General features: G+C 50.5%; 1 protein-coding gene and 1 non-coding gene across 15 annotated transcripts in view; one reads left to right on the top strand and one right to left on the bottom strand.

Annotated features, from left to right (window-relative positions):
* FGD5 (FYVE, RhoGEF and PH domain containing 5) overlaps positions 1-23,584 on the top strand; it is a 137,965-nt gene extending 114,381 nt beyond the window's left edge. For 11 of the 14 annotated variants that reach the window (XM_073787742.1, XM_073787743.1, XM_073787736.1 and 8 more), the window contains 11 exons: positions 1,872-1,943; positions 3,467-3,535; positions 7,297-7,380; positions 8,901-8,980; positions 11,212-11,311; positions 11,628-11,765; positions 12,786-12,915; positions 13,661-13,791; positions 16,330-16,458; positions 21,305-21,459; positions 22,380-23,584. In XM_073787742.1, coding sequence (XP_073643843.1) covers positions 1,872-1,943; positions 3,467-3,535; positions 7,297-7,380; positions 8,901-8,980; positions 11,212-11,311; positions 11,628-11,765; positions 12,786-12,915; positions 13,661-13,791; positions 16,330-16,458; positions 21,305-21,459; positions 22,380-22,416 — 1,125 coding nt within the window. In that variant the 3' untranslated portion in view covers positions 22,417-23,584. The remainder of the gene's footprint in view (positions 1-1,871; positions 1,944-3,466; positions 3,536-7,296; positions 7,381-8,900; positions 8,981-11,211; positions 11,312-11,627; positions 11,766-12,785; positions 12,916-13,660; positions 13,792-16,329; positions 16,459-21,304; positions 21,460-22,379) is intronic. The other 3 variants (XM_073787738.1, XM_073787745.1, XM_073787746.1) reach the window with 2 other exon arrangements.
* On the bottom strand, positions 20,392-20,494 carry LOC117314060 (U6 spliceosomal RNA). Its single transcript, XR_004528743.1, has one exon. It is a non-coding gene; the product is annotated as a U6 spliceosomal RNA (small nuclear RNA).
* Positions 23,585-25,894: the final 2,310 nt, after the last annotated feature.

Genomic DNA, 25,894 nt, shown 5'->3' with positions numbered 1-25,894 from the left:
AGTGGACACGCTTCTTTTTTACTCATGCCATTCATGTCGAGGGTGGGAGTTGCATCAATCCAGTCAGTAGTTGAGCTGGGTTTAGGTTTTGTTGTCACCATCCTCGCCTTCAGAGCCCCACAGACTTCACGCTCCTCCAGAAGGGGGCTGCTGTTACCTGATGCTGTGTGTTGGGCCTGAGGTGCTGGAGAGTTTTTCTCATGTTCCTGCTCCATCTTTGGAGATCTCCTTGTTCTTGCCCCTTCCCCTTCTCAGGGGTAGACCACTGTTTCCTGTTACTCCGTGCTAGGCTCATAGGTCACAGCTCTCCTGGACAAGCCTCAGTCTTAAGTAGGGCCTGTGAGCCAGGCTCTCTCAGCATTCCTGCCCCTCCTCTGCATGGTGGCAAAACTCTGCTGTGTGTCTGTGGCGGGTCTTTGACAGGTTTCTGCTTTGTGTTGGTGCACAATCCTGGGCCTGAGAGGCTACCCACCTCTTCTTGGAACAGATGTCTTTTGCTTCTGCCCTTTCCCCAGAAGCAGTGGGCGGCTCTTTGCCTGGGCTCTGGGAGTGGGAGGGTTGCCCCACCTCCCCCAGTGACTGAAGGGTTTTGTACCAGAGAGGGGCCTGTGGAAGTGGGCAGGGTTTTATTCCAGCCCCCAGTGGTAGCCTGCTTGCCTTCACCACCAAGAGGGGGTTCTCTCTGGCCCCAGTCTTCCTTATAAGTATCTGGCAGAAACTCCTGGAAAAGAGCTTGCAAGTGACTGCAGATGCGCCTTGTGTCTGGGGCTCCCTGTTATTCTGAGTTGTCCCACCAGTCCACACCTGACCTTTAAGAATCTATCAACATTTTAGCTGCTTTCTTCTCACCTTTTTTATGCCGGCCACCTCCTCCCCCATGTGTTGCCAAAGGCAGAATAGCTCGTTCCTCTTGTGTTTCCATGGTGGGGCTGTGGTCCGTCTTTGGGACTCAGTTCACCCAGTGGCCTTGGGACCCCACCCCTCCCATAGGCATAAGAAGAGTTATGCTTTTGCAGATGATATGGCTTTTTCTCCCTGTTAGGTTGGGGGCATGGTTTCCTTGCAGCTCCTACATGATGAGCGGAAGTGGAACAACTTATATACATTTCTAATGGGTAGGATTTTATGCCCTAAACTGGGGACAGTGTCAAGGCCTGAAATTCAAGACAGTTTCTCTACACACAATTTTCACCTTGTTCATTGGCTTTAGAAACAACCCTGCAAAAGGTTAAGGGGCATGTGCCCCATGGGTTAGGTGCTTGTCATTTCTCATTTTACGGGATGGTGTGCATAGGCCTGGGGGCATGTCACCTTACGTATTGTGGATTCCCAGTGAGGTACCGACAGGGAGCTCCCGGCACACTTGTTTTTCTTGAGGGAGTACAGAGCATTTCCTCCACAGGTGCTACGGTTTTTTCGTTATTCTCTCTCAGGCCCTGCCCGCCCCCCACCCCCACAAAGGACACAAGCCCACAGAGCCAGTCCGGCCTTGGACATCTGTCACCTCTGGGTTATTGAGGTCCGGATGCTCCAGGCGTTACAGGGGACACAGGCTAGAGTAGGAGCAGAGGCCGGGAGACAAACAGGTATCGGACGGCACAGTGAGGCCACGTGACCATCTCCACGGCCTGCAGAAAGATGGCAGTGTCAGACCCCAGGCCCAGAGAGACTAGCCTGCTTGTAGGCAGTCCACACAGGTGGCATCCTGCAGACCCAGGCTCAACTCCTGGTCCTGCCACCGACAGGAGGTCAGATTGGAAGCAAGTCCCTTCTGGGCTGCATTTCCTTCTTTGAAGTGGAAACAATGCCAGTCCTTACAGAGGAGATGAGGCGTCCTGACCATCTCCCCCTCGCCCTGCTCCCGCCCGCAGGAAAACCTACAGAAGCTGGTCCACATTGAGCACAGCGTTCGGGGCCAAGGGGATCTCCTCCAGCCAGGAAGGGTGAGTGCCACCACTGCTGCCAAGGGCAAGGGCAAGGGCAAGGGGCAGCCCGGCAGGCAGGCAGGCGAGGCCTTGATAAGCCCCATTGTTCAGCTGGGCTGGCCCCAGGCAGGCCTGGCTGCAGGTGCCTTTCACCCAGGAGGGTGGGGGGAGGGCAAGGGCTCTGCTGGGCTCCCCAGGCCCCCCAGCTGCCTCCCCTGGGCTTTTCCGCTTTCAGGGCCTTTAAAGAAACAGTGCCATTTGGGTTCCGTGTCCCTCTGAGAAAAAGAGACACCAGTATTCTTAGTTTAGTCCAGTTGCTGGGAAATCAGGGAAACCATCTCTCAGGAACCCCAACAAAGCATTTTAAAGGTAACATTTTTGGGGATTCCCCTGGTGGCGCAGTGGTTAAGAATCTGCCTGCCAATGCAGGGGACACGGGTTCAAACCCGGGTCTGGGAAGATGTCACGTGCCACGGAGCAACTAAGCCCGTGTGCCACAACTACTGAGCCTGCGCTCTAGAGCCCGCAAGCCACAACTACTGAGCCTGTGTGCTGCAACTACTGAAGCCCGTGCACCTAGAGCCCATGCTCTGCAACAACAAAAGCCACCGCAGTGAGAAGCTTATGCACCACAACAAAGAGCAGCCCCCGCTCGCCGCAACTAGAGAAAGCCTGTGTACAGCAGAGAAGACCCAGTGCAGATAAAAATAAATAAATAAATTTAGAAATAACATTTTTTAAGAGACAAATTTATCCACTTTAAGCTTCCAAATGGAAAACATAAAACTCAGCTCAGGGGCTTCCCTGGTGGCGCAGCGGTTGAGAGTCCGCCTGCCGATGCAGGGGACGCGGGTTCATGCCCCAGTCCGGGAAGATCCCACATGCCGCGGAGCGGCTGGGCCTGTGAGCCATGGCTGCTGAGCCTGCACGTCCGGAGCCTGTGCTCTGCAACGGGAGAGGCCACAACAGTGAGAGGCCCACGTACCGCAAAAAAAAAAAAAACTCAGCTCAAGAATAGTCAAAAATATGTTTATTACCTGTTCCAGTCCATGAAGGACAAGGAACAAAGAATGAGAGATTGCACTTAGGTGTAAAGTCACACCTAATGTTTTGGCCCGAGTCATCAGTTTAGTGAATATTTATTAAACATCTCTTTGTATCCTCCAGAATTGAGGGGGCTGTAGCAACTGTTCACAGGTCTTCAGCCATTTTAGCAAACTTTCAAAGGCTCTGTTCCAATTGGACCCCTTGTGGTAACGAACCAGCAAGCGAGTCATTGTCTGGAGCACTCTGTGGCCGGAACGGTGTCTGGGGTTGGTGTAATTCAAGGTGGATGCTCCTGAAAGGCCAGGTGCCTGTCCGCAGAGCTGCTCCACCAAACACGGGGCACGTCTCCTAAGCTGGGAATTCTCCCACGAGTTGCTCTCTGGTACTCTGGGAGGTGCCGTAATTTGTTTCCCACTAAAGGGCCTCCCCCCACCCTTCTCCAGGACATAGGGGGGTGTCAGCCTGACCACGGAGGTCTGCTTCTCTCCCCACAGGAGTTTCTGAAAGAAGGGACACTGATGAAAGTAACAGGGAAAAACAGACGCCCCCGACACCTGTTTCTGGTAAGTACCTGGCCCCCATCCAGGCCCCAGGACTGTCACGTTCTGTAAAGTGTTCTGGGGCAGTACTCAAGGACAGCTGCAAGCAAAGGGGAGACTAGACCAGAGCCTAATCCTTAGGGTGCGGATCATTCTGAATAGCCGAGCTTTCCAGAAAGCTGAGGGCTTTACAATCCATCCCTAATGTATTACTTGAACGATTTTGAGGGGAATGTTGCCAAAATTTAATTACCCAGGTGCCCATCCTAAAACCAAGAAGTTCTTAAACCGGGAATAGCTGTTCAACTGCCTTATCTAACAAGCGAGAAAACTGAGATCCAGAAAGGAGGGTTGACTTGGCCGGATCTCCCTGCAGGTTGGTGGCAGAGGTCCAGAAGGGAACCAGGGTTCTGACCCGAGCCCAGCCCTTTCTCCACTGTGCACAGGATGGGATATACGTAACATTGTTGATGATTTACCGCCACAGTCTGGAACACCAGGGAGTGTCCAGGCCTGGGGTATAGTAACATCAACCTCAGTGGCTACTGAGCTACAAGCAGCTCTTTGCCCCAGTCCTGAGACCCAGCCCATGCCCCCCCCGCCCCGCCCCGCAAGTAGTTTTGCCTTTTAAGTTCTTCTCTCTGCTGGATGTAATTTTTCTCTCTGCTCCTTCGCCGTTAGCTGTCATCTCTTGTTACTGTCAGTTGTGGCTGCCCTAACAGTCTCCTTACACTTTGTTACAATTGTGTGCAGAGTAAAAGGAGAGAGGCTCTGAGTCAGTGTGTAGGAACAGGCCGACAAAGAAAGGGCATTGGAGGAGTGGGAACAGCATGGGCAAACGTAGAGGCGGGAGGAGCGTGGTGTGTCTGGAGGACCTCTGTGAGTCTCGTGGAGTCATTGGCTGCAGATGGGGTCTTCCACTCACGAGCTGGGTCTACACCAGGCCTCAGATAGACCCTCTGCCACTTGGGGACTGAATTCCAGAGAGGGCTCATGGTCCTGAGCAGGGGAATCCTGAGCCTGACCGAAGCGGCACGTCTGCGGCTGCCCATCAGGGTTTGGGGAGCCTCTGTGGCACGTGTCCCAAGGCCCCAGCCCGACCTCAGTGGGTCACTCCACTCCTCATAGAGCACAAGGGGCGCTGAGCTTAGAGGCTCTTCTCCCTCTGTTCCCTCCTCGCAGCCACCTGTCACCTCCCGTGAGAACCCCTCCCTCTGGCTGACTGGTGCTGCAGTGCAAGGCAGGCAGCGTGGTCCTGGACCACTCATAGAGCCCTGGGTGCTCGTGGCGTTGCCATGGCAACAGGGGCTCCAGGGGCAGCCGCAGGGAGGCTGGAACTGCTGTGGTAGTGACACAGGAGGGTTCCCCATGGTGGGCGGGGTGTGACCACCACCAACACACTACCCTGCACACACTTGGAGGCACCCTCATTTACTCATGACCCTGGCTCTGCCGCTGATGAGCTTTGTGATCCTGGGAGGTTGTCTAGCCAGTCTGTGCCTCGGTTTCTCCTTCTGTGAAATGGGGATGATAATAACAGCACCTGCCTGAGGGAATTGCTGGGGGATGAATTGAGATCATTCCGGGGGCTTAGCCCAGCACCTGGCCTGCCCAGGAGTGCATGTGGAATGCCCAGTAGTTCTTGTCAGTGTTAGAAGAACAGAGCCAGAAGGGGCTTTGAAGGTTCCTCTGACCCAGGGGTCGGCCTGCTGCCTGTTTTGTTCAGAAAGCTCTATTGGAACGCAGCCTCACGCATTCTTTTATGATTGTCGGTGGCTGCTTTTAGGCTGTAGCAGCTGAGTTGAGCAGTTGCGACAGAGACCATCTGGCCCACAAAAACTGAAATATTTACTATCTGGCCTTTTACGAAAAAATTGCCAACCCTGGTCTATTCCAACTCTGTTTAGACAGTGAGGCCCAGAGAGAGGAAGGGTTTGCCTGAGGTCACACAGCAGCTCAGTGCCCAGGCCGGGTCTCCCGCACCACCCTGGCCAGAAGCGCCAGGAGAGCTGGTGGCAGGAAAACTCACCCATTCTGTCCCCTCAGCAGACTCTGTCTGCAGGGAGAGGAGTGTAAATCCTGAGTTCTTGCTCCATTTCAGACCCCGAGATGCCTTGTCCTGTTCTATCCTCAGGACACCCCTAGTCTGCCTTGGCTCCCACGCATAGGGGCTCACTGGGGACCACTCTCAATGTTTGTAGTGATGTGGGGGTAGGGATGTCCTCCGCTTGGCAGGTGAGGAGGCTGAGGCTCAGAGAGGGCAACGGCTTGTCCAAATTCACAGAGCTGCTGCAGAGCAGGGTCAGGACTGACGGCCCACAGCCCCACCCAGAGCGTGACATCGGCTCTTCAAGCTGTAAACTTTTAGCCAAACAGAAGCACTCTCTCCGGAGGAGAAGTGACTTTCCTTATGTTTCTTCATCTCTGCCCTTCTTCAGGGCAGGAAGCTTCAGTTGTTCATTCAACAAATATTAATTGAGCACCTACTGCACTGCTGGAGGTACGGCAGTGAATAGAACACACCAGCTCCCTGTCCCCAAGGAGCTTCCCCCTTCCCTCCCTTCCTTCCTTCACTTTGCTTGGTAGAGGCTTAATTAATTAATTTTAAATATTTATTTATTTTTATTTTTGGCTGTGTTGAGTCTTAGTTGCGACACGTGGAATCTTTGTTGTGGCATGCGTGATCTTCCATTGCGGCGCGTGGGCTTCTCTCTAGTTGTGCGGGCTTCTCTCTAGTTGAGGCGCGTGGGCTCAGTAGTTGTGGCGCACGGGCTTAGTTGCCCCACGGCATGTGGGATCTTAGTTCCCCGAACAGGAGTTGAACCTGTGTCCCCTGCATTGGAAGGTGGATTCTTTACCACTGGACCACCAGGGAAGTCCCTGAGGCTTAATTTATATAGAGTTAAATGCATCAATTTTAAGTGTACGTGTTAGTATGTGTTGACAATTGTATATCATCGTGTGACCACCACCTGGGTCAAGGTACAGAACATATCCAGCCCCCAGAAAGTTGCCCTGTGCCCCTTGTCAGGCACCTTCCCCCACCCCCACCCCCGGCAACCACTGGCCTTGTTTCCATCAGTATAGATTAGTTTTGCCTGCTCTGGAGCTTCATATAAATGTTATGAAGCAGCATGTACTCCAGAGTCTGGCTTCTTTCCCTGGCATGTGTTGGAGGTTGAACCCTGTCATCAGGCATGTATCTGTCTGCTCTGTGGTTACTGTGTGGCTGTGAGGTGTGGATGAATCACAGTTTCTGTGTCTAGTCACCTGTTGATGGACGTTTGGGTTGTTTGCTTTTGGGGCTGTTATGAATAAGCCTCTAGGAACATTCCCATACCTGACTTTTTTTTTTTTTTTTTTTTTTTTTTTGTGGTACGCGGTCCTCTCACCGCTGCGGCCTCTCCCGCTGTGGAGCACAGGCTCCGGACGTGCAGGCTCAGTGGCCACAGCCCACGGACCCAGCCGCTCTGCGGCGTGTGGGATCCTCCCAGACCGGAGCACTTACCCATGTCCGCTGCATTGGCAGGCGGACCCCCAACCACTGCTCCACCAGGGAAACCCCCCATACCTGACTTTTTGTGGGCATCTGCATTTGTTCCTCCTGGGTGTCTATGTCAGAGTGGAATTGTGGGGAAGGGTGTCCTGTTTCACTCCAGAGTGGTTTTGCTCTCCTGTGTGGGTCACGGGGAATGCAAGATGCCTCTGCTCAGTGATGCTCCAGGACACACCCAGCACAGCCTTCTGGGGCCAAGACATGTCTGATGGGGTTCCCCTCTCCCCAGATGAGTGATGTGCTCCTGTACACGTATCCCCAGAAGGATGGGAAGTACCGGCTGAAGAATGCATTGGCGGTGGCCAGCATGAAGGTAGATACCTGGGGTGGGTGCCCTGGGGTGGGCGGGGGGACCCCAGGGGAGGCAGAGACACAGCCCTGCTTGTGGAGCTCACAGACCAGCGGAGGTGAGGGAGCCTGGGTTGTGAGTTACAGCAGGATTCTGTTGTAGGTAGTCCAGGGAGAGTGAGGCTGAGGGAGGCCTCCTGGGTGGGGGAGCTGAGTCCCTTAGAGTGGATAATATTTGGACAAATAGGGAAGGGAGAGAAGGAGGGGGTCCTAGGAGGAGGGAAATGCATAAGGAAAGGCTTGGAGGGAGGAAACAAGCAGGTGTTTTTTTTAATTGTGGTAAAATATGCATAATATAAATTAACCATTTTTAAGTGTACAATTTGACAGCATCAAGTACATCCACGTTGTTGTACTGCCACTGCCACCATCCACCCCAGAACTCTTTTCATCTTTCCAGTGTGAAGCTCTGTCCCCATTAAACACTAATTCCCCATCCCCCCTCCCCTAGGCGCTGGGAGCCACCATTCTACTCTCTTGTCTCTGTGAATTTAGCTACTCTGGGGACCTCATATAAGTGGAATCATATGCGATGTTTGTCCTTTTGTGACTGGCCTACTTCACTGAGCATAATGTCCTAAAGGCTCATCCATGTGGTAGCAAGTGTCAGAATCTCCTTCCTTTTTAAAGCTGAACAATACTCCGTCGTATGTGTAGACCACACTTTGTGTACCCATCATCCATCCATGGACACTTGGGTTGCCCTCACCTTTTGGCTGCTGTGAATAATGTACATGGGAGTGCAAATACCTATTCAAGTGGCAGGTATTTCTTAAATGTGAGAGAGATGCCAGCCCAGCTGGACATTCTCATGGGTGAGCTTGGAGAGAAGGGAAAGTGACACAGCTGTGACCTCACTTGCTGTAACTTGGGTCCCGAATACGGGGCTGGTTGGGAGCTGAAGGGGATTCTCAATGAGTAGGAAGTTTTAGGAAGTTAATTCCAGCCCAGCGTGGGGACAGGGTCAGAGGGGCGAGCACTCAAGTGGGGGAATTGGGTGTGGGTTGTCATTTGGGAGGGAGGAGGGACGGGAGGGAACATGCTGTAGGGGCCCTGCAGGGGCTTTCCCGCTCCTGAGGCTCCTAACCTGGAGAAGGGGAAGGGAAGCACCTTGTTCAGCTGGGAGGCGGCTTCCCTTTTTGAACCAAAGCTTCTGCTCAGGAGTCTGTGGCGGAGGCCGTGAGGGAGGGTAGCCATTGGACAGGTACTTGTCCAGAACGATGGGTTCTAAGAGGGATGCTCGTAGCCTTCCTGGGTGTGGGCTGGTGGCCACAGAGTTGGAGTCGGCAGCCGAGCCCTCACCGCATGCCTGTGCGCACACACACACACAAACACACACAAACACACACACACACACAAACACACACTCCTCCATCTTCCACGTAAGAAAGGTTTGCCCTTTACAATGAGGAAACTCAGGCTCAGAGTGGGGCAGTGGCAGAACCCCTCCTGCCCCCATCCTGAGGGGCCGCTGTTGGTTTCCAGGTCAGCCGCCCTGTGATGGAGAAAGTGCCCTATGCCCTGAAGATCGAGACTTCCGAGTCCTGCCTGACCCTGTCTGCAAGGTAGGAGGAGAGGAGAGGAGGGACGGTCTGGGGCAGAAGGGGCAGGATTTTGCTGGTGGGAACATTTGGAATAACAGGTGCTGGAAGTGTTGTCATTTTTATTTCAGTATCCTTTTGGGTAAAGGACTTTTGTCTTTTCATTATTTCTTGTCCTTTTGGGGATCACAGACCTCTTGGAGAATCTGGTAAAACTATGGCTTCTCTCCCCAGAAAAAAAAAATGAGCATACACATAAAACTTTACATAGAATCTCGGGGGTTTCCAGAGCCCGTTGCTTAAATATAAAAATATCTCATCGTTGTAAAACCCTAAGGATTATTGGGTCTTTGCAGCAGTAAGAAAAGTTACATCCAATGAAAAGTGCGTAGTGCACCTTAGTTTACAAAATGGTCTGCGTTTAGGCTTCCAGGTCTGGAGAGCAAGAGAAAAATAAGGAGTGAGCATTCATCATTTTACTTTCCCTGTTTGGGGGTAAGGCCTTTCTATCAGAGATGGCTGTTTTCTTTAGGCCCTCGAGCTCTGCCCCGGGGACCCCTCCTCGCTGGCTTCTGGCAGAGAAAGGGCTCCCCCCTCCCTCTTTCGGGGCAATGCCAGGTCAAGCCAGGGTGTGGAGGAGGGGCTCAGAAACCAGGGAGCGGGGGCTCCTGCCAGGGGCCTCTCTGGGCAGAGTAGGGGTACAGAGTTTCCCAGGTTGGAGTGTCTTCCCTCCCAGCCAGCGTGTGACCCGGGCGGCAGCAGGTCCCTTTGTGGGCGTGGTTCTGGGTGTGAGATGGGACTTCCGGCCTGACGCACACGCTCTGTCATAGATGCGCTTTCCCGTCCTCAGTGCCCAGTCCTGTGCTGAGGATACAAACTGTCTAAGCCTTGGTTTGCTCAGAAGAGCCCACTTTACGGGTTGGAAAGTTATGACCTAGCAGAGCATAACTGCTGTAATAGTAGTGATGACAAAGGTGACATACACTGGGCACCTGCCAGGTGTCAGGCGCTTCCTCGGATCCTCAGCACCACCCTGAGGTGGGGCCTGCAGCTCCTCCCATGTGCAGGGAGTTGAGGCCTAGAGAGGGGTTCCACATCTGTGTGAGGCAGAACTGGTGTTCAAACGCAGGACTGTGTGAGCCAGAGCACTTCTCCACTACTATCTACTGCCTGAGGGGGAAAAAGTAGCCTTGGAGATTCTAAGGAGTGACCCCTCCATCTGGGGAAGTGAGGGAAGGCTTCCTGGAGGAGGTGATGCCTGGGTGGGTTTCCATGGCCTCTCCTCTCCTTATCTCTAGGTAAAATCAGGGGCATGAGGAGGCCCAGGGTGTGGTTTCATTTTGCCCAACCGTGAAGTGAGGGTAGTGACAGGCCACGCTTAGCCCTTCAGGTGGGGCTGCCTGTCTCTGCTAGGCAGAGGCACTGCCCTTTGGCCAGTGGCCTCAAGGAGCCACTGTCACTGTCAGGCCAGTCACCTTCCTGCTAGCCCCAGTTACTTCATGCTGAAGCTTCCAGGGGACTCATGCATCTCCTTTTAGGGATGTGGCATCTGGCTGCCCACCACCCTCCCTCCCAGGCCAAACTGGTCCCTTCTTCTAGTTTGAGTCCGCACACTTAGTACGGGGTGGGAATGACATCTAGGGGGCTCTGTGAGAATTTCCACTCTGAAGCTGCTCTGGGGCAGCTCAGGCCAGGTGTGGCTCTCACCACTCAGGAGACCCCGCCAGGCTCGGAGCAGGGATGGGAAGTCTTCGTTTTGGATGAGTGAGTGGGAAGTTGTGTGGGAAACTGAGGAGGAAGATGGAGAGAGTGGGATGGTGACCGTTGCCAGCATTTATCCACCCACCCTCGCAGTGGTACCTGGCCCTCATCCCCCTGCCAGCCTGCCCCCCTAAAGTGTGGGACCCCTTGCTTTTGCACGGTGCTGTGTCCTCGACAGAGTCCTCCACACCACACGTGTCATTTGGTCCCTACAACAGCCCTGGGAGTTAGAGGAGCAGTGTTGGATGTTCCCTTGTTACGGGCAGAGCCCGAATACAAGTAACATTTGGGGCCACCTGCTCGGAAGCAGAGGTGCCGCGGTGCAAGCCTTGGCCCGTCTGGCAGGTGGCTGGGCTGGCCAGTGGGGTTTCAGGCGTGGGGGAGAGAGGCTCTGGTGTGGGGGAGGGGCGGGGCCACCAGGGCGTGGTCCACCCCCAGAGGGCAGAAGGCAGAGCCCTCGTGCACCCCTCGCTCACTCCAGCTCATGCCCACAGCTCCTGTGCAGAGAGGGACGAGTGGCACAGCTGTCTGAGCAGAGCCCTCCCTGAGGACTCCAAGGCCCAGGCTCTGGCTGCCTTCCAGCATAGCGTGGAGGTGAGCGGGGTTTCTGGGGCACCCGTCTCACAGACCTGGGTTTCCCTGGGGCCCCTGCACACCCACGAGGCCTCGCATCTCCTTCCATCAGGGCCCTGGGTCCTCCCCGTGCCCGGCTCAGGATAATCACTGTGCAGCCCAGAGCCTGGCACCTACGGCTCCGTTTGTAACTGAGGTCAGCTCCCTGGGGGTTGCAGGGGAGCCTGTAGAAGAGGAGTCCACCCCGCCCACACACGTGCACACCCCGTACGGGGTAGGGGGGTGTCCATCCAGTTGGTCTCCTGACCCCACTGCTTGTCCGATTCCGCTGTTCCAGATACGGGAGAGGCTGGGGGTCAGCCTGGGGGAGAGGCCCCCGACCCTAGTGCCTGTCACACACGTGATGATGTGCATGAACTGTGGCTGTGACTTCTCCCTCACCCTGAGGCGCCACCACTGTCACGCCTGCGGCAAGGTGAGTCCCCGTCGGGGGCCGTGGGCGTGGCGGCGGCGTTGGGTGGGGACCGGGGGGCGTCCAGCAGCTGCTGCGTGTCGGGCCCAGAGTGGGGCATGTTCACACCAACCCTGTGAAGTTAATTCCCCTTTTACTGATACCCTCCCACCAGGACTCCAGATCCCAGGCCCATCCCACTACACCAGCAAGCTCTCAAAAGGAAGTCGTAGCGGATGTGGTGGTTTTCCTGGGATGAAAAGCATCCTGTCACGGTTAAGGGCACGGGCTCATCAGAAAAACAGATCAGCTTACAGCATGGTGATGATAGTTAGCAAAAGTGTAGTGTATGTTTGAAACTTGCTAAGAGAGTAGATCTTAAAAGTTCTCATGCAAGAAAAGAAAATTGTAACTGTATGTGGTAGATGGATGCTAGCTGGACATTGTGGTGAGCATTTCATCGTACAGTCTCCCTTGATATCCACAGGGGGTTGGTTCTAGGATCCTAGGATCCCCGTGGCTACCAAAATCCGAGGATGCTCAAGCCCCTTATGTAAAATGGTGTAGTAGCTGCATATAACCTACGCACATCCTCCCGTATACTTTAAATCACCTCTAGCTCGCTTATAACGCCTAATACGGTGTAAATGCTATGTGAATAGTTATAAACATAGCATGAATTCCGTGTAAACAGTGGCCAGCACACGGCAAATTCACATTTTGCTTTTGAAATTTTCTGGAATATTTCTAATGTTTTTGATCCACAGTTGGTTGAATCCAGGGATATGGAAGCCACAGACATGGAGGGCCCACTGTATATATGTACATTGAATCATTACATTGTACACCTGAAACTAAAATAATGTTACGTATTTTAGAAACTTTTAGAAAAGAAAAGCAGATAAGCACCTGCACAGAAACATAATTACTGTGCTCAGAGCACGGGGCCCTGGAGGAGGTGGGAGCGAGTGGGCAGGGGGCGCGGACGCGTCGCTGTGTGCGTGCTGGGAGGGTGAGACCCTCTGACATGCATCACCCCACCAGATCGTCTGCCGGAACTGCTCAAGGAACAAGTACCCTCTGAAGTACCTCAAGGACCGCATGGCCAAGGTGTGTGACGGCTGCTACGGGGAGCTGAAGAAGAGGGGCGGGGACATCCCAGGCCTGATGAGAGGTACCGGGGACCACCCTCCCTTTCTTCCCCACGTGGCTTCTCCCAACCACCTTCCTGGGGAGGCTCTGAACAAAAGCAGCCCTCAAGGAGGAAACCATTTCCGCAAACGTTGGTTCTGTAGAAAGTGCATAGGTGCACCCAGGGGAAGGGTTCCATGGACAGCTAAGTTTGGGAAACGCTGGGTCCACGCGTCTGTGGCGAGGACGGTTGGCCGGCGCTCACGTCTGCTCTGCGTAGCGGCCCTCTCTGCAGGCCTGTGTTCCGTGGGGCCTTTTTGCAATAAGGATGACGAGATGGAGAGCAGAGGCGTCATGGTCGCGGAGGGGCTGAGGGTCCTCCAGTAAAGGAGCCCGAGGCAGCTGAGCTGGCCTGTGAGAGCCCTTGCTCAGGGGACAGGCTTCGGCAGAGCAGGGTCAGCTGGAAGGAAAGCAGGTGGATCCTGGGCCTAAAACCAGACTCCCCCTCCCCCACCCCCCAGGGCCACCTGAGGCCATCGGAGAGGACAGCCCAGCCTCATGGAGACTTGGAGAAGAGGGGCTAGCCAGCACTCAGGGAAGGCCTGCCCCCAGCCCCGCCTTTGTGTTAGCAGAGGGGGCTGTGCCCGTCTTCCTAGTCACGCTGAACCGCCCCAGTGAGGCTGGGTCCCATCTTGGGAGGGACGGGAGCCCAGATTTCACAGACACGTGGCTTCTGTGCCCATCCGCGTGGACTCTCACCTCCCTTTCCGGCGCTTGTCTTGATGTAGGGCGGCCCGTGAGCATGAGCTTCCCCCTGTCCTCCACCCGCTTCTCGAGTAGCGCCTTCTCATCCGTCTTCCAGAGCATCAACCCCTCAGCCTTCAAGAAGCAGAAAAAAGTCCCTTCGGCACTGACCGAGGTGAGGCAGGTGGGGCTACCTGCATGGGAGGCTGGGGATTGAGACGTTTCTCGGTCCTTCTCAGTGGACAGGGACGGACCCCCCACCCAAGCCGGACCAGGCTCTTCAGGACAAAGAGGATCCCTAATGGGAGGTGTCCTGACTCACGCTAACAAAGGCAGCCCTGAAGCACAGGCCCGTCTCCTGGGTGACCGAGAAGACACCTGTTGGTTACAGAGGACAGGAGCCCAAGTGGTTGTAGGTGGTGCTAGGAGACATCTCTCCCATCCTTCTCTGCACCTGTCCCCGCAGCCTAGACCTAGTCCCCAGGGTTACTGCACAGATCACCCGGGCACTTGGGTCTAAAGCTGTTTGTCCTGGCTCAGGTCTCCCACGTCAGCCCTTCCCTGCCCCCTCCCCCCGCCCCCGAGCTTTGCACCATTCTCTCACCCTGGGGGTCCCACACGGGCTCAGGTGGTGAGCCTCCTAACGGTCGTGGGGCTCTTTGCAGGAAACCTCAGAATTAGCTAAACTAAATTCCATTCTGGAAACAGGACCAGATTACATGTCTGTATTCTAATCACAACCACAAACAAATGTGTGCCATGAATATACATGCTGTCAAAAGAAGAGTGATCAGCTGTTTCCAAGTTTTTTCATTAATATTCATTATTGAGTAGCAGGTGGTAATAAAAAAGTGTTGGGGATGCAAATTTTAAATGAGTACAGTTCTGTCCATTAACTTAATTCCTTTTGCATTTTAAAAATCTTGTAAATAACACATAGGCGATAAAAATTTTTTCACAGCACAGAAGACTATATGATAAAAAGTGAGTTTCTCTCCCTCCCCAGACTCCTTCAGTCCCACCCCTCAAAGGTAACCACCATCAAGTTTCTTATGGACCCTTCCAGAAATTTTTGTGCATATACATAATAAAGATAGACGATCATAGGTCCTTTTTTTTACCCAAAAGATGATATACTGGGTCCTCTGTACATTTCTTCCAGTTAATTTATCTTCAGTATTATTATTTCACAGTAGTTCATACACATAAATCTCACACTTCTTGCATTGTGTGGCTGTCTCATCATTTATTTAACTAGTCCCTTTCCACAAATTGAGAAAAGATCACCCTCTCACTCACACTGTGGTGTCTGCATGAGCTGAGCTCATAGAACCTGAGTGTTCTGTGGGTGCAGAGTTCGAGAACCGTTCTCACTCTTTGGGTATCCGGGCACTGTGATCCTGGTGCTGTGTGGATCTGCCCCAGCCAGGTTGGCAGTTTTTGCCCAAAGTGACAACCTTTTTGTTATTCAGCAAAGACTACACCGTGGGCTCTGCAGCAGCCCCAGAAGAGATGGGCGCCCGTCCCTCTCCGCCCTCTCCTCTTCCCCCAGGAGCTCCACCTTAGCAGTGAGATCTGCTTCCCATGGGAAGGTCTGCAGGAATGCTGCCTCTGGAGCATCTGTCAGGGAGGGAGACCGCAGAGTCGGTTTCCCTGATGTGTTCTGTACATTCTGCCTTTCTCACTCTGGAGCTGCTCCAGCAGGTCAAGTGTGGGGAGAGAAGTCGAGTCTGGTGTTAGAAGTCCTAGGACCCGGAGAGGGGCAGGTTCCTTTCCTGGTACTTCTCAAAACACCCGGCTGGTTGTAGCTTCCTCTCCCTACACTGAAGTTAGCTGACCTTCAGAGCATTTGCTGAGAGATCTGAGTTCTTACCCTCTCTTCAACTAAGTCAGGATTTGACCTTTGGTAGATCCCTCCATTCCTCTGGGCCTCAGTTTCCCCACCTGTAAAATGAGAAAGATGAAATGATTTCAAAACCTGGCTTTATTGCTCTCATAGTAGGGTGAATATTTATGGAGCACTTACTGTGGGTCAGGCACTGTACCTGACAGGTACCCGTCTTATGTCACTTAATTCCAGTTTTACTAGTAAGGACACTGAGACTTTGAGGACGTAAGTGGCCTGACATTACCCTTCTAGTAGCTGGTAGAGCCTGTGCTGGAGCCCTAGATTGGTCCTACTCCAAGCCTGTGTTCTTAGCCCCCATTATGAAGCCTGTTCAACAGACCACAAGCACTACTACTACTACTTAGAGGAGTTAACAAACTCATTAGGCAGGAGGTCATAAAACCTTTCAGATGAACAGTACAAAAGGGATCCCCTCTTAAATATAAGAAAGAAATAAGCTGAAAAGTATAAGAATCAATTTTAGAAGGAAGAAACTTTCCCCCAAATATCTGCAGTTTTGTAATTTGGGGGCTTGGGGGTTGAGGGCAGGGAACCAGGAATCTGAATCTCCACCAGGGGGCAGCACTCCTGCAGGCAGTTTTTGATTCCAGTGTCTAGGATCCGCAAATCCTGTCAGTAAATCCTGTCTCTCAGGTATGGTACCGTTTTGCTGCCTTTGAGGTGCTGGGTGGATCCCGAGATCATCCAAGTCTCAGATTCCAAAGCAGTATAAACACCCTGCCAGCGGGTTCGCAGTGTCATTTTGGCTCTGTGTAAACCGTGTCTACTACCTGGTGCCCTGACCGCCCTGCTTCCGTCTGCCAGGTGGCCGCCTCCGGAGAGGGCTCCGCCATCAGCGGTTATCTCAGCCGTTGTAAGAAAGGGAAGAGGCACTGGAAGAAGCTCTGGTTTGTCATCAAAGGCAAAGTGCTCTACACCTACATGGCCAGTGAGGTAGTGTGGTTCCTGCTTTCTCTCCTCTCCCGTGAGGGCCCGTGGGTTAAGCTTGTGCCTCAGACTGTCTATGTGGGGTGTGCACTGTGCCTCACCAGAGGGCGGTGTGAGTCTAGCATCTGGTTCCCACGTCAGTTCCCACGTCGGTCAGGTGTTTACTGAGGGACGCCATGTGGATATGCAGCCATGCGTTCATTTCCAATCTGAGTAATTTACTGTTTCTTTGTGGGGCTAAGGCGGTACAGCAGGCAAGCCTGTGCAGCATAGCATTTGGGTATCACAGCCCCAGCATCCAGGACAAGCTGGCACTCCCTAAAAGAGAGCGCCTTTGTGTTCTCCGCTTCAGTTGTTTGAGACAAAATTCAGCAGCTTGGAGGAAGCTACCATACTTACTTACTTATTTATTTAAGGTTGCATCAGGTCTTAGTTGCGGCATGCTGGATCTTCATTGCAGCACATGGGCTTCTCTCTAGTTGTGGCGCATGGGCTCCAGAGTGCTTGGGCTCTGTAATTGAGGCGCGTGGACTCAGTAGTTGTGGCGCGCGGGCTTAGTTGCCCCATGGCATGTGGGATCTTAGTTCCCCAACCAGGGATCGAACCCGCATCCCCTGCATTGGAAGGCAGATTCTTAACCACTGGACCACCAGGGAAGTCCCACTTCTTTACTTTTTGTCTGTGCATTTGTCAGGGAACTATATTGCCTCGTGGTAACTCTTCTGCTAAGTAAAACTCAAGTTTATGTATATATATATATATATATATATATATATATATATATATATATATATATATATATCATGGAACATCTTACATTTACGTCTACTAAAATATCAGAGAGAGGGCCTTGGTCAAGCCTGCTTCTGGAGTAGATAGGTGTGAGCTTGGCTGTACAGCAGGGGGCGCTCTGGTCCTGGCCCAGGCTGAACCTGTGGGATAATGTGAAAGATTTCTGTGTCCAGGCCCCACCGTCTGATGGTTTCCACAGGCAAAATCCGCTTTGAAAATGGGACTTAAATGCATTCTGCCCAGCTGCACAGGGTAGGTGCTTTACCCACAAGGATGTGCACATCAGCACAGGGCTGGCCCTTCTCCCCTGACCACAGATGCTGGCATCCAGGCAGAAGGCACTGCCTTCTTCCTGGCATAAAGCTTCCCTCATGAAGGGCCTGCAGCTGCGCCGGCTGCAGTCAGCCCCATCTTCAGGGATCCCAGAGGCCAGGAGGGACGCAGACACACAGAGGGGACCCACTGTGGGCCTGAGTGACTCGGGCACTGTGTGAGGCAAGCCCTCCCCTGAGGGGGCCTTTCGCTTATGGGTCCACAGATGGGGCTCTCCGTGCTGAGGAGAATGTGGATCTTTCTGGAACAATCTGAAATGTGCTGCAACCCAGAGCGGCATCTTCCTAAGGAGGCATTCCACAGGACACTCGCAGGGGCCCTCTGAGAACTGGGTTCTGAGAGAACCCTGAGTAGACAGTTTGTGGGACTTCCTCACAGTAGTGCTTTTGAGTCTCTAACGAACAACGGCGTATTGTGGGTCCCCAGGATGTGGAGAGTCCCAAGGTGGCCTGACAGCAGGCCCTTCCTCACAGAGCATCTCATGGAAAACACACTTGGGGAAGAAATACTGGCTTAGACAGATGAACAAAGGCTAGTGATAATTAACCAACCACCAAAGAGAGTGGATCCTGTTTGAGAATGGAAAACCCAGAGGCCCCGGGTCCCGAGCAACAGTTGTCATGGAAGTGAGAATGTGGGCTAATTTTAAAAGACGGATTTAAGTATGCTTCCAAAGCCACTTCTTCAGAGAGAGGAACTTGTACAGTTTCTCACTAAGCCTAAACCAATGACAGGACCAAGCTTTCAAATTCCATCAAAGAAGAAAATTTGATAAAATGGATAGCCAGTTTTCACTGTCTACACTACCATGAGCCCCGTCATGTACCCTGAGGTAACCCAAACCAGATGTAACTTGCTGTCAGTAACAGTCCTGGGAGAGAGTGACTATCAGAAATACATAGGAATCTTTTAAATTTTTTCCAATATTTTATTATTTAGTTAATATATTTATTATGTTTAAAAAATTTCAAATATAAAGAAATGTTGAAGGAATTTTACAGTGAACGGTCTTATAACCATCAACTAGATTATACAATTAACATTTTATTATACTTCCTTGAACAAATATCTATTCATCTCTCATCCGTCTTACTTTTTGATGCTTTTCAAGTATACTTCCTCCTAAGAGTTCAATATTTCTGTATCTTTTTTTTCTTTTGAGGTACAATCTATATATAATGAAGTACACAAATCTTAAGGATACTATCTGTTGAGTTTTGACTAATGAATATCCCTGTAAATCCCCACCTCACCCCTATCCCCAGAGGCAACACACTGTTTTGATTTTTTTCCTACCGCATATTAGTTATCTCTTTTAGATCTTCATACAGATGGAATCATGTGTGACTTTTTCCACTCAGCATGTTTTTGAGATTCATTCATGTTGTTGCATTCAGTAGTAGGTCATTTCTTTTATGACTGAGTAGTACTCCGTTTTGTGAATATACCAGTTTGTCCATTCACCAGTTGAAGGACATTTGAGTTGTTTCCAATTTGAGGCGGTTATGCATAAAGCCAATTTAAACTTTTGCATACAGGTTTTTGTGTGAAAATAGTTTTTATTTCACCTTGGGTGAATACCTAGGATTGGAATTTCTGGATCACAGAAGGGTATATATTTGGCTTCTAAGAAATTAGCAGACATTTTTCCAGAATGGTGTAGCATTTAACAGTCCCTGCAACAGTGTAGGTAAATTTGGGAGTTCTGGTTGTTCCATGTGTTTGTCAGCACTTGGTATTGTCAGTCTTTAATTTAGCCATTCTGGTGAGGGTGTGGTAGTATCTTAATGTGGTTTTAATTTAGATTTCCCTAGTGACTAATGATATTTTTCGTGTGCCTGTTGGCTATATATATTTTTTTCTTTGAGAAGTGTCTGTTCGGATCTCTTGCCCATTTTTTAGAGTAGATTGTTTGTTATTGAGTTACAGGAATTCTTTCTGTACCTTGGCTACCAGTCTTTTATCAGATAGATGTTTTGTGAATATTCTTTCCCAGTCTGTGGCTTGTCTGTTCATTTTTTTAAATGAATGAATCAATCAATCTTTTGGTGAACAGAAGTTTATAACTTTAATGAGGTCAATTAATGTTTTCTTTTTTGGCTGTTGCTTTCATGTCCTAAGAAACTTCCGACTACTGTAAGTCACAAAGTTGTTTTCCCCATATTTTCTTTTGAAAACTTTAATGTTTTAGCTTTTACATTTAGGTCTATCTCAAATTAATTTTTGTGTATGGTGTGAGATAGGGGCCAAGGCTCAATTTTTCCCCTGTGGATATCCAGTTGTTCCAGCACCATTTGTTGAAAAGACTTTCCTTTTCTTATTGGATTATTTTGGTGTCTTTATTAAATATTAAATGACGAAGTGTGGGTCTATTTCTGGGCTCCCTATTCTGTTTTACTGATATATTTACCAAACCTTATGCCAATACCATACTGTCTGTCTTATTACTATAACTTTATATAGTAAGCCTTAAGTCAGGTCATGTAAGTCCTCCAACTTTGTTCTTTTTAGAGGTTTCAGTACAATTTTGAATTTAATTGGTAAGGGTGAGCATCCTCTTGCTTTGTCTCAATCTTAAGAGAAAAGGATTCACTATTTCGCTCTTAAGTATGATGTTACTGGTAGGTATTTTATAGATGCCCTTGGTCAGATTAAGGAAGTTCCCTTCTATTCCTAGTTTGCTATGAGTTTTTATCATGAATGGATGTTGGATTTTGTCAAAAGTTTTTTCTGATCTAGCAGTCTTTTTTTTCTTAAACATCTTTATTGGAGTATAATTGCTTTACAATGGTGTGTTAGTTTCTGCTGTATAATAAAAATATGGAACGCTTCACAAATTTGCATGTCATCCTGGCTCGGGGGCCATGCTAATCTCTGTATCGTTTCAATTTTAGTATATGTGCTGCCAAAGGAGCACTGATCTAGCAGTCTTTGAAAATTGATTCCCTTTTAGACACAAACTCTACTCCCCCCCTCCTCCCACAATCATTCTAATGTGCTTAACTAATTATATATCTTTGTTTATATGTGATTTTATAAAGTTGTATTCTTTATGAACATGTATTTTTACATAAATATGTGTGTATAAAAATATCTTTATATATAAAAAGCTCTTTCTTTTTCCACTAAGCACTGTGATTTTAAGATTCATCTGTGTTCTCTGGGTGCATCTCACTAAATTGTAAGCAGCTCTATAGCACGGACACCCTGAGTGCTCCATATTGAAGCGCTGTGAAAGAGGACCTGGGGGGATGAGTACAGAATACGTTAACGAGGGTAACACTAGAAATCTGAGTCACTGATAAATCGAGTCAGTGGAAAGAATGTGGGGTTTTAGAAAGTGGTCTCGAGTCCAAACACTGGCTCTGCCCCTTACTCGCTGGGTGATCTTGGGGAGTTATTTACCTTCCTTGAGCCTCAGTTTCTTCTTAGAATGGGGGTGACACCTTCTGTGATTGGTACAAAGATTAAACAAGATAATATGAAAGTGAATGTGCCTGGACCCTAAATGCTGTCACAAAATGTTAAGTTTCTTTTCCTCCTTGTGACTGGTGCTGGCGGGGAAGTGGGAGTGAAGAGTATGTGTGTGATAATTGCACCGTTGCCAGAGATGCCCCACACAGAGGGGCTCGTCGTGCATGTTACATTGGAAGCATCAGTGACTGCTAAGCTGCTGACTGGGTATCTTGCCGTGTTTAACATCAGTTTTCCCTTGGCCTCCCTGCAGGACACAGTGGCCTTGGAGAGCATGCCCCTCCTAGGTTTCACCATTGCGCCAGAAAAGGAGGAGGGCAGCAGCGAAGTAGGACCTATTTTTCACCTTTACCACAAGAAAACCGTATTTTATAGCTTCAAAGCAGAGGATACCAATTCGGCTCAGAGGTACCAAAATAACTAGTCGTGCGTTTCCTTGCCTGTCTCTCAGAAGGGAACGAGCTGTCGCCCTGGGCTTTGGCTTCTGTTCTTCTCCATCCATCCTGTCCTTTCAAGTCCTCTCGGGCCACAGCAGAACAGCAGATTTAAATTCACAGGCAGACCTCAGACATATTGCGGGTTCCAGCAGAACAGCAGATTTAAATTCACAGGCAGACCTCAGACATATTGCGGGTTCGGTTCCAGACCTCAGACATATTGCGGGTTCGGTTCCACCACAGTGAAGCGAATATTGAAGCAAAGCAAGTCACAAACTTTTTGGTTGGCCAGTGCGTAAAAAGTTATGTTTATACTGTAGTCTGCTACCTCTGCAATAGCATTACATCTAAAAAAAATGTACATACCTTGATTTGAAAAAGTTTACTGCTAAAATATGCTAACCATCATCCGAGCCTTTAACAAGTCATGATGTTTTTCTAATAGTGACATCAAAGATCACTGGTCACAGGTCACCATAACAAATACAGTAACAATGGAAAAGTTTGGAATATTGTGAGAACTGCCAAAATATGATACAGAGACACAGACTGAGCAAATACTGTTGGAAAAATGGTGCTGCTAGACTTGCTGGACATAGGGTTTCCACAAACCTTCATTTATAGAAAATGCAGTATCTCTGAGCACAGTAAAGCAAAGCACAATAAAATGAGGTCTGCCTGTATTATGACTCATTCACACAGGTGTGCATTGATTCAGCAACCTTTGCACTGTACTCTAGGCGTTTTGCTAAATGCTAGGGAAACAAATATAGTAGGACACGGTTGCTGACTTCAGGCTAATAATAACGTAGTCTCATCATTCATGGGTTCCGTGACCAGGGTTCCAGGCAGAGCCTCAACACCAAGTGTCCCCTCTCTTCTGTGTTGCAGGTGGATCGAAGCCATGGAAGATGCGAGTGTGTTATAGCAGTTATCAAGCACGTGGACTCAGAGTACACTCTTAGGTTGATGCGTGGACCCTTCCAGAAGCCAATCTGTGTCTCCACTCATCTGGACACACATCTCGATTCAGCATGGGGGCTGACCTTGTTTGCTGTAACCCCTCTCTCACACCTTCACAAGTGGAACCCTTAAGGGATATTTATGGACCTTTTCTGTCTTCGTGTTTTCCACCCCCGCCCCAGGCATAAACTATTTCCTTTTCCAGTAGTGAGTTAAAATTTAGTAACATGAAGACGTGGAAACCAATAGAGAAGTACATTTTAGAAATGCAAGCTTTTTAGTAGAAACAAGCTTTTACAATTTTTACTCCTGGTAAACATGATGACCTTTCACGTTGTTGATGTCAGTGCCTCAGGTGAAATGAGAAACAACCAGCAAATAACAGCTACTCTCATCAAAAGCACTTTATTGTTTTACGAGCAACAACCTCCAGTTTTATTTTTTCCAAGGGATTTACTTAAGTAAATGGTAGATGGAGTCCTGTGGACTAATCTGCCACCAGTACTGGCTGTGGCGCAAGGAGGCGACACCAGGAGGGTCTCCCTTACCACGGAGGGTGCAGGGCCACGTGGCACTGGAGCACAGGGGAGGACTCTCTCCTCCAAGTGCCCGCCCGCCCACTCGACCTGCAGACCGACAGGGCTTCCGAAAGGAGATATTCCTTCCTCCCCACGGCAGTCCCAACACCAGAGTAGTGCGGGAAACTCCGCTGCTGGCAGATCCGGCCCCCGCCCCCAGAGGTCACTGCAGACCCTCCGAAGAGACAGAGGTCTGCTTTAATTTATTGTGTGCCTTCCTGAGTTTACCCCGCACAAGCTGACGTCGTTACGCTTGTGAGAACTCTTCTTGTTTTCGACACGGTGATCCTTCTGCTGTATTCCTGAAGCCTTGAAAGAGACAAAAGGAGAGAAAACAAGATGCAATCAGAAGGTGAATTCGTGGTCTTGGCCAGTGGCTCTGGACACAGTGAGGGAGCACAGAAATAGTGGCTTGAAGATCCTCTCTGGGCGCCTGGGGCTCAGTCACCTCCCCGCTGATGACTGCTGCTCACGATGCTGGACGTGTTTTTACATAAAGCAGAGTGGTGGGGGGACTCCTTGTTACTCTCATCGAAATAAAAAACCATCATCACACTTTCTGATGTCCTGTCCCCATCTTCCTGCTGCCCTGTCCCCTGAAAAAGGCATTTGCTGACAAACATTTTGTAAAAAGCACCATCTCCAGGAGTTATTTACATTAAATATTTTTAGGGGAATTTTTTTTTCTAGTTTGCAGTTCTTTTAAAATGTTTGGTCAAACATTTAATTAATGATTCAAAGTAAGTGATTAGAGAGGCCTTCTTATTAATTTTTGAGGACTTTCATTTTCATCATCAGACATATTGAAATGGGCCTTCTAGACCCTTTGAGCCTTTAGAAAGCACAACAAGACTTCAGCACAAGGAAGTGGGCGCTTCTCCAACCTGCCCGTGCCACTGCCCATTGTCAGTTTCTGAGCTCCGGGTAGAATTATGTCTGGAAGTCATCTGGAAGGCCTCTTTTACTGTATAACATCCTACTTCTGATACTCCGTAAAGAAGATGTGATAGGGCTTTTATTCTCAGTGAATAGTTAACCCTGAGAAAAACACCTGGGTTGTAGCTAAAACATACTGGTTGGGTTTTGTCAAAGAAGTAGCCACAGAGGTCCTGCACAGCTCGCGTGTGACTGGGTGAGGATCTGCCTGGTTACCTGGGCCTTGTTTTCACCTGGCCTCCCCATGGTTCTGCGTGGACTCATTTCATCCGATTTCTACTGGTTGATTTGGTTCATTGTCCCTCCCCTGCCCTTCTCTCTGGCCAGCTCGTCTTACATGTTCATGTCACCGTCTGTCCACTGGGTGAGCCCAGAGTAACTCGGGCCCAGAGGCTGGAGGAGTAGTTGCCCAAGGCCCCACGATACCTGCTCTCCCCAGGCACAGGGAAGCCCCTGGGCACATCCCCAGCAGAGGCTGTGTTTCTAGAGAGGAAGCTGTGCTGTGGCTTAGAAACCAGAACACACTCCAGGAGCCCTGAGCCCCGGTGCCTTCACCTGTCACCCGGAGACCCTTCCAGCTTCCCAAAGAGATCAGGGGACACAGCGCACACCGGGCGTTTGTAGAAGTGGACCGAAGGCTGTGACACTGGAAAGCAGGTAGCACTTACTTTACACTCTGGTGGTTTCACAGCTTTCCTGAGACTGGATGTGTCTCTCCAGTCTGGACTCATAAGCAGGAAGAACTCTGTTCGTTGTCACTAACGCAGAGCACACTGGAACATGGTAGTGACCTGGGACACTGATTGAGCTCCTGGGTCCTAATAAGTCTTCTATTAATACATGTCAGAAATATACTCTGAGTTGTTCTGCTGAGGCTGATAGATTCCCTGACCACTCGTTCTCTTTTGGATGCAGCCTGGGCAGGTGAGGCGTGAGGGGCTGGTGCCCAGGTGGTGTGCTGGTGTGCACCGACCCTGACGGCCCTGCTGTAGCCCCAGAACCAGGTCAGAGTCCTTTTCCCATCTAGTTCAGCCTCTCGTTTGATTGACAGTATAAATGGCATCACTGAACACTGAGGCTCTACGTGGGGACTGAGGCCACCTGGGGTGGGAGTGGTAGGAGCTGATGGAACCCGAGTTTCTTTCTTTTTTTTTCCTTTTTTAAAAAAATTATTTTTATTTTTGGCTCATTGGGTCTTTGCTGTTGTGCGCGGGCTTTTCTCTAGTTGTGGTGAACGGGGGCTACTCTTCGTTGCGGTGCGTGGGCTTCTCATTGGGTGGCTTCTCTTGTTGCAGAGCACGGGCTCTAGGCGCGCGGGTCAGTAGTTGTGGCATGAGGGCTCAGTAGTTGTGGCTCGCAGGCTCTAGAGTGCAGGCTCGGTAGCTGTGGTGCACAGGCTTAGATGTTCCGTGGCATGTGGGATCTTCCCAGACCAGGGCTCGAATCCGTGTCCCCTGCATTGGCAGGCGGATTCTTAACCACTGCGCCACCAGGGAAGCCCCCGAGTTTCTTTCTGCTGTGGGGCAAAGTCAACCACATGCTGGAATATTCTTCCCTTCACGGATTCAGCCTGTGATATGCGGCTGCTGTGAGCAGGGAAACTTCTGTGCTTCCACGTATTAAGTGTCAGTCAAGAGGACAAATGTATCCACACTAAGACGTCTGTTTCCAATAGCAAGTAAAGGGAAACCAACCTCACGCTGGTTTAGACAGTTAGGAAATCAGCTCAACAAGAAGTGGGAAAGCAGGGCAGGTTCAGGGCTAGAGAGTATCCCCCAAGCTCCAAGCTCTTTGGGTTACTGACCTGTCGTCCATTGTCAGCTTGATTCCAGGGCTGGTTCCCAAGAGGCTGACCGGTGACCGCCCCCAGTGATGCGAGCTACCGCTGGCCTATTCACAGCCCCCAAGGAGGGGGCCCAGCTCCCTGTA

Source organism: Tursiops truncatus, chromosome 10, assembly GCF_011762595.2.
Source record: "Tursiops truncatus isolate mTurTru1 chromosome 10, mTurTru1.mat.Y, whole genome shotgun sequence".
NCBI lineage: Eukaryota > Metazoa > Chordata > Mammalia > Artiodactyla > Delphinidae > Tursiops > Tursiops truncatus.
This window is presented reverse-complemented; position numbering and strand designations above follow the sequence as displayed.